Raw genomic sequence first — 12379 nt, 5'->3', positions numbered from 1 at the left:
AAACCTCAGCTTCACATCTACGCTCTCAGCATCGAAAGTTGGAGTCTTAACCTCTGCTTATTTTGAGCGCCGAGTGCTCATCTGCTTTCAGGTGTTAAATGCCATACGTACGGATCAAAGGATCTGCCTTAAGAACTGCATTAAGTATGGATTGGCCTTCTCCTGGCTGAGAGGAGAAAGGGGTGATTGTTGGGAAACAATGACAAAGATGAAAATCATAGAGGTGGAAAAGAATCAGGGAAAAAGAGAGCCTGAGAAGTGTAGTGAGCCCATGTCAGATGGAAACTGGCTGGCTGTCTCCCTCCATCCCTCACGCTATTATTCCTTTCCATATTTGTACTTTTTTTTTTCAAATCCATTTACATGTGGTAAGGTATTTCCCCAAGGAGCACGACTCTAATTCAAGGGGTAAGATAAGCCATCAAAGTTAGTGACAGAGAGGGCGTACGGGTGGCTCAGTGACAGGCTGAGAAGAAGACAGTCAGGAGAAATGCCACCGCCACACACACACACACACACACAAATAACCTACGGTGATTTAATCTGCAGAAGCCGCACCTTTACTTCCCTCTATAAAGATGTTACTCCATAGAAAAGAAGAGATAAAGAAGAAAGGTTATTTTGTAACTCAATTCACGGCACATCAGCACACACGCACACACACCCACTTATACAGTACATACGGTTTGCACGTACAATGGCATTTTCTCCCCAACAACTGCTCTTGTTTAGTATGCGCTTCCTTTGGTCTTGAGGAGGAATGATCCTCACTCTAATGAACTAGGGCCTGCCACTTGAATGTAAAACAGGATTTAACCCGTCTTCAATGTCAGAGCCCCTCCCTGGGGCTGCTTCAGACAACACACACAAATTCACGGAAATGCACGCACACACACACACACACACACAGACAGACATGCAAGCAAACGGCCAATGTACACACACACGTGGTAATGCATGAACACCTATAAGTGAGAGACTCTCTGCGCTTCTGGGTTTATTTCAAAGCAACTAACACTCAAGTGATGTCTAGTCTGACCTGCACTAACTAACTATCTATCTATCTATCTATCTATCTATCTATCTATCTATCTATCTATCTATCTATCTATCTATTTTAATAAAGAACTGTGCAAGATTCAACACATCCTCTCTGCATTTGTCTTCTAAGTACTCAGAATATGCATGTTAAATGAAAAGTATTAACAAATGTGAGTGCAGAAAAAAATTGTATCTATTTAAATCACATGAAATCTCAAGGAGCTATATGTAGAAATCGAAAGCATCAACACATTTACAAATTCAGATATCACAACTGCTTAATCTCCACGCCTGCAAAAGCAAGAAAGAAACAACCGACATTGAGTTGTGCTCCTCTACTGGAATATTTTATTGTTATCATCATCATCATCATCTGTATCACTGTTATTATTTTTACATTTGTTCATTTTATTTGACGAGTGGGTGGAGTATTCACAAAGATGGGAGAATAATGTTAGATTCACAGTGATGGGCGAGGGGTTAGCCGTTTAATTCAACAACAACAAAAAAAAACAAAAACAAAACAAAACAAAATCCAAACTCACTCACACACTTTTAACAGGCGAACACGCCCACATTCAAACACACACACACACTTATTATACCAGTAAACACCCGAGAATATGTGCGCTGACACATATTTGTAGTATGGATGTGTAGTGCACCCTTTCCCCCGCCCCGTCTTTTTTTTAAAACCCCCACCCAGCCCCACCCCGCCTCTGTCAGACGTGACAATATGAGCGGTTCCATAAAGCGAACCCTCAGATCAGGCTGTCGATCATAATCTCAATTTAGAAGAAGGAAAAAGAAAATAGTGCCAGAAGGCTTGGCTTTCAACAAATTGCTGTATATATAAATTTACATGTATTTGGCTAACATGGCAGATCAGACGACCTTATTACAAAGTGCTAGACTGTTTTTAATGTATCTCTCTCACAGCTTATATCACTGCATATCGTGGTTAAATTTTATTCTTCTCACTTCTTTTTCCTGATGAGTTTGGCCGGGTGAAATTTCCAAATGTTATTATTTATGAATTCTCCTTCTTCTTTTTTATTTTAGTTGTGATTTTCTTATACATATATGTATAATTTTGTTTTAGTTGTTTCATTTTTTCCAAGTCAAAAGTGTTTTGTTTTTCCTGAGAGGAGCTCCAATCAATTGCTATGAAACTGAAATTTAAAGTGTTTCATATCCCCACTTTTTAATTTAAAACTTTATCTCCAGTTGACTCGCTTGAACTGAAACCAATATCAGAACAATTCTGTTTTGTTTTATTGACCTCCGACGGTCACATTTTAATGACCACATGTGGTCTTGTTTATTTACCTGCCTTTCTAAATGAGCATTTATATCCCCCACCCCCACCCCCACTCCACATACCGTGGTCAGGCTATGATATTAGCGGCCGCTCTTGCATTGTTTTCTGTTTTAACAGGATCACACGCCGAACCGTGAAGTGCTTTAGAGTTCACACCAGAACAAATTTCGGTAAGTGCTCAGAAAAAACCCCCCAAAAAAACAAAAAAACATGTTTAAATGATAAAAACACTTCTGTCCAGCACATTTCCCCTCCTAAAGCATTTTCACATTTTTTTTCATCCACTAAAACAGTCGTATTTTAAACAACTTCCCAATCGGTTTCACCTGGTGAAGAAAAAGAATATAAACCTAAAAACAAACAAGAATATGGCTTTCATACACAAACACAACTGCAGCATTGTACATTGTCATGATACACTAGAAGTCATAATCAGTTAAACAAATCGCCTTCCTATAATCAAACAATACAAATAGCGTCCTGTCTGCATTGCATTTCCTTCCCTTATATATAATGGAATGTCTGGGACTACTTTAATCATACTTTTGTCCCAAAAGTGTGCTTTTAGTATGGCTGAATCGATGAATACTTGGATCTTTTTTTCAATATTATTGTTTTATATTATTATTTTAAGTATCGATACAAAACACCAAAAAGCTGTCTTCACCTATTTTAAGTTGAAACCCTATAATCAAACTGTCACCCGGAGCCCACTGAAAGAGATGATTTGTATAATACTGCAATAATAAAAATTTATATTCCAAAGTCATTTTTATTCCTACAGACGAGTGCCCATCTCTTCCTACTGGTTTTAGGGTTAATTGGGTTAATGTGCGGTGACGGACATTGACGGTGAGGATGTGAGCTGAGGGTCGTCATGGTTTTCTCTCTATGTACAATATGGCTTCTCTGAGTGGAAGAGACACATAAATCAACACAGTCATCTAGAGAAAGTCACAGAGCAGAGTTCGTTGTTGTCGCGAAGATGAAAAGTCTTGAGGGACAACCAGTCAAAAGTTTCCATGTCCCCATTTCTCTGAGAGTCACTGTCACTTGTACACAACAGGCTGACATGATAAAATCCTATGGCAGCGGCTTGTCACACACTTTAGATTGCAGTTATTCAACTCATTGTCCAATTAGTAACGTCCTCAGAGGTTTAATCTACTGCCACTTCTGTCTCTCCTGCCCTTTTCATTGTCTCTCTTTTCGTCCTGTCACTCCGCTCTCTCCTTCAGTTTATTTTCTCCTCTCACATCCTCCCCTCTGAGACTCAGTCCTCCTCTGTGCCCGCAGCCCCCCTCAGTCCATTCATACAGAAGGGCAGGCTAGAGGAGAAGGGGCTGTCAGATGGGGAGAAACCACTGAAGGGTGGAAGGCCGGCCAGCCGCTGTAGGTGGGGGAAGAAGGCCGGTGGGGGTCCCTTGTGGTGGTCCGAGCGTAGCTGCAGGCCATCACTGTGTCCTGTGCTGTGGTGGTGGGAAGGGGGGAGCTCAGGTGGAGCGTAGCGGATAGTGCTTGGGGCATAGAGGCTCTGAGGGCCCTGCGGGCCGAGGGCAAGGGGGTGGAAGAGGACCCGGCCCGCTGCACTTCCAGCAGCCAGTCTCTGAAGCAGCTCAAAGTCAGGACCGTTACCTACACCACCACTACCGCCACTGCTCCGGCTGACCACCCCCGCCGACACAGCCCTGTCCTCGCGGGGCAATGGGGAGGACACGGGCATGGCGGGGGACAAAGCTGGGGACGGGGGAGTGAACAAACCCTTCGGTGGGGCTTCGCTGCTGGAAGAGGAGTCCGGGATCGGGGTGGTGGGGCTGTCACCATTGAGGCTGCTGGACGGCGTGTGTGCATGCGAGGGCTGGGGCTGAGTGGTGTGTGTGTGCGAGGTGGAAGTTTGAGTGTGTGATCCCCAGCGCCCCCCGGTGGTCAGGGCTTCATGCTCAGTCTTGATGCCTGGGCTGCCGGGCAGGGGAGATGGAGTCACTACACTTTTCAGCTGCTGGATCACAGCCCGGCCATTGTGTACCCTCCCTCCCCTCTCCCTTCTCGTCGGGGTGTCTCCTCCTCTGCTCTGTTTACCTCCTCCTCCGCTGTCTTCCCGTTTCAATCTGTCGCTGTCGCCTCCCTGGTCCCACTCGGTTTCATCTTCCTCTTCCCCCTCGCTTTCGCTCGCCAGGTCTGAGGAGGCAGAGACACTCTCCTCCGTGTGACGGAGCTCCTCCAGTCTGCGACGGGTTTCGGGAGGTGCGCCCTCCGGGTCAGACCTCAGTAGGCGCTTCCTCCTGTCCTCTGATTGAATGGCCGTGGTGGTGAATTTGTCTCTGCCTTTAGTGTCAGGGTCGCTTTTCCCCACTGAGCTCTTCACAGGTTGCGAGCCTAAGGAGGAAGGAGATTTTTATGAGACGATGAGGCACAGGCGAGTGCATCAATGGGACGTCACAGTAAGGTAGCAATGTACGTAGTGTGGTACCTCGGGCCTGTGTGGAGCCGTCGGTCGGGGACGAGCTGATTCGAAGTCGCTCTGCTCTTATGCTCTCTGGTAGCTGCAGCAGATCCAGGGGAGTGTCGGGCAGCTCTGTTCGACTGGATGGATAGATGTAAAAAAATGGGAAAAAAGAGAAAGGGAGAGAGTGAAAAGCTGGATGTATACACAAATCATCTACCACTTAAAGCCACTTACACTTAAAAAAACCAGGAATGCCATGCTGATTTAAGTGAATACTTAGAGATGGAAACAACATATAATCAGCCTAATAACTACCTCCAATAGCCAAACTGCCTCACACCCTTCTAACCTCCATCTAACACACACTCACTCCTTCCAACAGCCCTTATCACACATGCACAAACACTGACACATACAAACAGACACACAGGCAGACCGCACCCCCCGAAACACACGCAGATGCACACACACACACAAATGCTCCACTCAGCAGCCCACCTATACACAGTTAAGCTCAGACAAGGAGGAGGCTGTTGGAGAAGTTAATGAGCTCTTGTAATTACAGCACTAATTAACTAAAACACCATTCAGCCCCAAAATTCTGACATCCATTTGTTGTAATTATATAGCTTCAGTCCAATTAGCATTGAAATTCAGCCTACTCCTCTTGTTTTTGTCTGACTGCTCTGCTGCTATGCGCGCGTTCTGTTGTGTTCTCTCGCGCTCGCTCCGTGGTAAACACACCAAAGCCTTAAACAAAGGTAATACAACATTTAAAAGGTAATTTATATTTAAAAGAAATCAAGGTGCAAGGTTTTTCAAAATTTTCTTACTCTGATTTGGAGCTTTCTGTAACAGGGTGTCTGCTTATTCAGAATAATAGCATTAAATAACAATAGAATAATGCATAAAGTAACATTATGCAGGATGAAAAAACCCGAACTGCAAAAGGTATGAAAAAGTGATAACTTTTACTAATTACTATTTAAAATACAAGATAAAATAAACATTTCACTGTCGAATGAGGAACATTTTGAAAGAAAAAGTACGGCTTTTGAAGCCGCAAATTTTTCTGTTGGTCATGACGCATAGAAACTGTCAGAAACATTAGCAAATTCAAACTAATCTAAAAATCTATTAAAGGAATAAGAAGAATTTAATGATATTTTAGCCAATCTTTCAAGATTTATAATAAAATCAAAAATAACCATTACATTAATTAGGCAGTGGTTTGCTGCTTTGATCTCCTCGTTTCGTGTGTATCCTTACCAGTTTTCTCACATGCTGGAATAAATGAACCTCCCTATCCCAATAATCCCTCTACATTTCATCAGCTATCCCTTCAAAGGGTCTCTGTAGTACAGGTAGGCATCACACTGTGTACAGAGTCTGTACACAGTGTGATGCCTGCATACATAGAATGACTTCCTAACATCACTCGTGGAGAAACGGCGGTTTCAGCTTTGCTCAGGTTCTACTGACCTCAGGACGTAGTTAACCCAGATAACGTTGCGTTCGTGGGGGGCTTTGTGGTTGATGGACACGGTGGCAGTGGACTGGATCCACAGGTACCCTCCTCTCCTCTGGAGCCAGCGATAATAACCAGTCACTACCTGGCCTTTTCTTAGCACTGAGGAGCAAAGATGGGAAGAAAAGAAACCTGTTAATGGTTTGACAGTTCATGAAGGTGGCAGCAGAGGGCGCCTCTAACAACAGTACAGGAGGAGATTTCAACAGGCTCTTGAAGCAGCTCTGCCAAGTTCAGATACTTGAAGAAAGAGAGGGATGGGGATGAACATCATATATTATACGTATCCATCTGGATGTGACTCACAGTCCTCGTGGCTCTGCCGGAGGTTCTCCAGGTCTTCTACATGGATGAAATGGTAACAGGTATGTCCCACTACCTCTGCTGGAGTCAGATCCATATACTCAGAGATCCTGTAGAGCATTGGAGGAAGAAAAAAAACAAACAAACAAAACACACACACACACATTTGTCAGCCAAACAGAAGCAGATGTGTGTGCTAACACCACCAACTGGCTGGGTGCTCTGCCAGCTCCTCATGAAAAAACATGAAAGATAGAGCGACTCCCAAAAGGCAAAACAATAGATGGATTACCTGTTCTCACAGTATGTAACCTGTAGGTCCATGTTCACTCGGAAGACAAACATGTGGCTCTCCATGCGGACTTCATTAAGCGTGGAGGGCGGGAGAGTGTGCGCCAGCGCAACCAAACCCATCGGTCGACGCACTGATCGGGTGGAGCCCGGGACGAGAGCGGGGCGGCAGCGGATTCGTCCCGTCACGTGGATTACCTGACAAGCACAAAGTCTTTCTTACGCACTCATACGCACAAGCCAGTTTATAAGAGGATTACTAAATAAAGATCAGGTGGAATCAGAGCTGTTTGATGCACTGATTTAGAAAATGTTGCATTTATCAATATGCAATAAACTTGGACATATTAGCAGTGAGCGCAGTAAACTGTGATACGTGGAGCGGTTCAGAGCGAAATAAGGTCACAGCTATAAAATATACTGGCAATGACCACCTTGTGCGTGTGTGTGAAACACCAGCAACACAAACCCAAATTGTTATTTTATTCCGAACACATGCAAGTAAGCTAAGGAATGCATAATATGTTCTCAAATTATGGTGACGCATTTCCTCTCATACCTTGTATCCAGAAGACTTGACATGCAGGCCTCTTTTGGTGAGCGTGGACTTCATGCGGATAAAAAAGCCACGCTCGGGTGGATCGTCGGCAGGAGAATGAGGACTGGATGGAGCTGCTGGGGATGAGAAAATAACATGAGCTGTTTCAAGAATATTTTTATTTGACTTTTGTCTTAATAATGCCGTTTGAGCACAGTGAATTGTTGAAAATCATATTATGTATTTGTTATGTTTCTTTCTGCTTTCTTGCCATGACAGTACCGGGTTCAGGGGTACCAGCTAAGGAGGAGGTGGACGCAGAGCTGGAAGCGCTCTCAGGGGCTGTGTGACAGCCGGCCTCGGCCCGTAGATGTGGCCTGATACCCAGCCGCTCTGCCATCTCGACGTGGTCCGCTGGGTGGATGTAGTCGAACACACTGCTGCCGGTCAGCTCCACCTGAAGAGAAGCACACACAAACCGATCAAAACCAGACGCTTTGTGCAAAAATAACTATACGCGAGCGAGCACACGCCTACAAATACACACACACACAAGTGCACTGAAAAAAAAAATCAATATATGTTATGACGGGAAAATGAAAGTGCCGCTCTGGGTTACAACTGAACAAGGAATGAGAGGATGTAAGACAGCCCCACCTGCCACCCCTCCACACACATACACACACACACATTTAAGTCCTGTCTCGGAGGATCAAGTGACTACAGTGCTACACAAATAAAACCAGGAGGAGATAAAAATCAATTGTATTTGCTGATTAAAAACAGGTGAACTCCAACTATCTCCAAAGGTCACATTACTATACTTCTTATTCCCCGTGTCCCTCCCGGCTCCTTCATTCAGTTACAGTCAATCCCAGCAGGCAGCAGCGTAACAGCTCATACAGCTCTATATGATCCTATCATCATAATGCATCAGGTCGCATCTCTAATCATTTAAAGGCAATAATGGCACTGCTCTTGCATGGCATCCATAAAAGCGGCACAATTGAAGAAGGTGTGATTCCATCTGAAGCAGCATGAATAAGTGTGTGTGTGAGAGAGAAGCAGAAAAGGGGGGGGGGCATGCATGCTTACACACATCTATGCAGGTTCCATTACATCTGTGAATGTGTGTGTGTCTGTGTGTGTGCGCGCATTTGTGTGTGTGCCAATACTATTCCATCTGATAAAGCCGTGGCTGCAGCAGCCTCACACCCTTGTCTGTAGGACACAGCCATTTATTACCGGATTAGAGCCATTTACTGCAGGCTTTATGGGAGCTTCAGCAGGCCCTCAAGGACATCACAGCCGGGGGAGAGGAAGAAGGGGAACAGGAAGGCGGGAGCAGGCAAATAAGAGCGATCGACAATGAGGGAACAGAGAGGGGTAAAGATGTAGGAAACCCCACCGAGTGAGGGGAGATGACAGACGAGGTTTTATCACCCCTTATGTTATTCAGCGCCAGACACACAGGCCTTAATTTCTTGGGCGACGGCGCCACATTTTGCAACTGCGCCACCTGTAATAAACATATTATTAAATACTAGATTTGATGGGCACCATATGGAGAGGCTGCCCTGCATACTTGCAAGACTCGAAAAGTAATTATCCCGTAACAACTGTGCTACTGTCACACTTTGAAAACGTGCGAGAACGGCTGACCATGCTGACTTAGGAACATATTTGGATAGATATTTGAGGATTTTAATATCTGATAGCATCAAGACAATAATAAATGCAGTTACTGAGAAAGTCCAAGATAAGAAAAATCAATTAAATCTTATGCATTTTAACCATTAAGACATTGAGCAACACAGGTTTCAGATAGTTCAGGGTTCTAATAAAAAGCAGAAACCTCAAAATATATACCCCCCTACACAAAGGGGAATTAAATGAATTACATTATTTACATTTCTTTTCTTTATAAAAATGTCTCTTTTCTCAGCTAACCTCATGCATCACATAAGAGCACACTGGATTGCAGCTCCCACAGTGATAAGCAGAAGCTCTGATAACGGCTCAGCAGAGTAATATACAGCAAGCGTGTGTGTGTGTGTTTGGCTCTCAGTTGGCAAACTCTTTTCACTTTTCACTTCCAAAGACTGTGCTGTTGAGGTCTAATGTATTTATTTCTCCCTCGTTCTCTGTCCAGCTCTAACAGGTGAGGCTGGTAAATGTGGAGACCAACAGCACTGTGCTAGCTGACCTTCACGTACGTCAGCAAACTCTTTTTAATCAAGAATTTTTAACACGAGGAAAATTCAGTGTTTTTGTTTACCGATCCTTCTTCTCCTCAGCGTCGATAATACGTCAGCACTCTTCAGCTGCGTGCTTTTTGAGTCTGACATCAAAACTGACTCGTTCATTAATGTTTTAAAGTTAAGAGTTTGCAGCTGTCCATTAAATGGCTGGATATCTCTATTAAACTCTGGATGAACCTCGCTTTGAGCTTTTCACGTTACCGATTATATCAGCATCTATCTGTCTGTTTCCTTATCTATGTATATGTAATTGTTAGCACATTGTCATTTTCAAGGACCAAGTCTGCTCAGAACACTGGACCAGCCATTTGAAAGAGGCAAAATCCCTCGACCCGGTGGTGTTGAAAAACAAGGTAGAGAGGCGAACAGGTCCTTATGGGCTTTACCGGGCTTAATACCTATCCGAATAATATCACTTCATCTCAAGCAGGAGGGCGAGATTGAAAAAAGATCAGACAGAAATGAGAAGATGAGGAAGGGACGAAGCGATTAAGAGGATGAGTCAGGCTCAGACATAAAAACAGGTATAGAATGTGGCGCAAAGGGAGGTGTGAGGAGAGACCGAGATCATTCAAATCTCTCTGAGAGCGTGTGTGTGTCTGCGTGTGTGCGTTTGTGCCTATGCAAGCACACGGCGCGCCTCTGTTTCCCAGCGTATGTGACTAGACTGTCTGTTTTTATGTCTCCGTGTGTCATTGTGTGTCACTGTTTGTGCGAGTAGTTGTCTGTCAGCGCATCTGTGTGAACCTGTGTGTGTGTGTGCGCGCAGAGATGCACGTGCATGCATGTATGGTGGTGTGGTGGGGACGAGGGGCAGCGAGCAGGGGAAGCAGAGACATGATATAAATAATAGCAGGGGGCTTTAATATGTATGAGGCATCCGGGCAGTGGTCCACAACATACTCTCAGCCCTCAGCCCTCACTGACTGATGGGAGAGGAGAGGAGAGGAGGGAGGGGAAGATGGGGTGGGGCGGAGGTGGAGTGGGGGCTGCATACTAACCATTCGCAGATCAATTCTCTCCTCCCTCAATCTACCATCCTTCCTCCCTCCTCTTTACCCCATTTATCCCTTTTTTTTATCCTACTTTTACTCCTCCATCCTTTTCATGTCTCCTCCCTCATCTTCTCCAACCTTTGTCTCTCCAGCTATTTGGCCCTCCCCTCTTCTGTTTCCATGTCTTCTCCCCCCTGCCTCATCTGCTATGTGTCGCTCCCAGGTTTATCCCTCGTGCTTCCGGGCCTGAAAACCAAGTGAGCGAGACAAAAAAAAAAAAAAAAGATACCTGTGCGCCAGGGGAATGGGCGGAGGGCTGTGCCCTTGGTCAAGGTGCCTGACCTGGGCTAAGTTGGCTAAGCAACCCCACTGTCAGGGGAGTGGCCCGGGTGGTAAGCCAGGGCAGAGGGGTCAGACGGGGGGACAGGAGACGCGGGGCTGGGGCGGTCCACAGGGGCGACATGCCCTCTAAAACAAACAACCACTTATACTTTTTCACTCAGAACATTGTTTGTCTGTCCTTCCCCTCTCCCCTGTGTCCGCCTCCACTCACCAGCAAAGTATATTGAAGTGTTTTGTCCTCTCCCTCCCACCTTCCCTTCTTTCCTGTTGTGCGTTTTTCCATCTCATTGCTTGTGTCCATAAACACACTGTATATTCGCGCTCGCCCCCCCTCCCCGAACCCCGTCTACCTGCCCTTTCTGGCTGTGTCTTTCTCATCATAAACCTCCTCTGTGCCCGGCCGTCCTCATCTTTTCGGGAAGGTAAACGTGGCGCTGTATGTTTAAGGTTTCGAACGTAATCTTCGATCATAAATAATTTCATTAGAATGCTGATGGCTTAGGCCCAGTTTGAGGAGATGTGATGGGTTAGACCATCTGCTCAGCTGATAAGAACAGCTCTGTTTTATTAGCATCTCCACCAAAGCCTCGGCTGTCTTGTTTACCTAGGCAATCCCAAGGCGATTTTCATTCCTACTGCACATTTAAACTCTATTTACACACTCAGACTCTCTCGCTCCTCTTTACCACTGTCTCTCCCCATATTCCTCTGCTTTATTTTCTTTCTCTGTTGTAATTGTCTGTCTGGTTCTCACTGTTCCTCTCTGCAGCTCCCCTTTTTGTTCTGTCTTCTCTACATCACTTTCTTTTGTATCTCTCTGTGTTTACATGTACATTGTGTGTGTGTGTGTGTGTGTGTGTGTGTGTGTGTATGTGTATGTGTGTTTGCAAAGAAGACTCAAAAACTCCACGACAATTCAAGACAATCCTTGTGCTAATCCAACTTTATATTAACCTTCGTCGAATGCCCCATGACAGGAAAGTTTAAAGAATAGTTTCAAGTCTGCCTCACATTAAGAGTAATTAGGCGTTGTAATCGTTCTTCTTCTCCTTACTTGCTGTGAATCGATCTTAGCTGTAGAGCAATGGGTGCTTTTTATTATGCTAGCATGTCTTCAAGCTTCCCTCACTTTTTTCTCTTGCCCGCATCTTAACTCCTCCCAGTGAAAATGGGTGACAGAGAGTGATCTGTGAAAGGACAGACCTATGTTTCCTTATTGCAAGCGCCTTCTGAAGCCTCCTCTATCTGTAAGGCACAGCAGCTCTGCAGGAGTGGCATGGACAACCAGAACAAAAACATAGAGGGAAACTAAA

The 12379-nt window shown here is 45.0% G+C and overlaps 1 protein-coding gene across 2 annotated transcripts in view; it reads right to left on the bottom strand.

Moving 5' to 3' along the window:
* Positions 1 to 1366: 1366 nt before the first annotated feature.
* Positions 1367 to 12379, bottom strand: part of npas1 (neuronal PAS domain protein 1) — a 38091-nt gene continuing 27078 nt past the window's right edge. Inside the window, exons 6-12 of one of the 2 annotated variants that reach the window (XM_084950600.1) lie at positions 7751 to 7925; positions 7490 to 7602; positions 6932 to 7128; positions 6643 to 6749; positions 6291 to 6438; positions 4833 to 4945; positions 1367 to 4738 (exon numbers count right to left, since the gene is read on the bottom strand). In XM_084950600.1, the coding sequence (XP_084806726.1) occupies positions 3636 to 4738; positions 4833 to 4945; positions 6291 to 6438; positions 6643 to 6749; positions 6932 to 7128; positions 7490 to 7602; positions 7751 to 7925 (1956 nt within the window). In that variant the 3' untranslated portion in view covers positions 1367 to 3635. Of the gene's footprint in view, positions 4739 to 4832; positions 4946 to 6290; positions 6439 to 6642; positions 6750 to 6931; positions 7129 to 7489; positions 7606 to 7750; positions 7926 to 12379 lie in introns of both variants that reach the window. The other variant, XM_084950599.1, reaches the window with a different exon arrangement.

This window comes from Perissodus microlepis, chromosome 14, assembly GCF_051167445.1.
Source record: "Perissodus microlepis isolate ML-2025 ecotype Zambia chromosome 14, ASM5116744v1, whole genome shotgun sequence".
Lineage (NCBI taxonomy): Eukaryota > Metazoa > Chordata > Actinopteri > Cichliformes > Cichlidae > Perissodus > Perissodus microlepis.
This window is presented reverse-complemented; position numbering and strand designations above follow the sequence as displayed.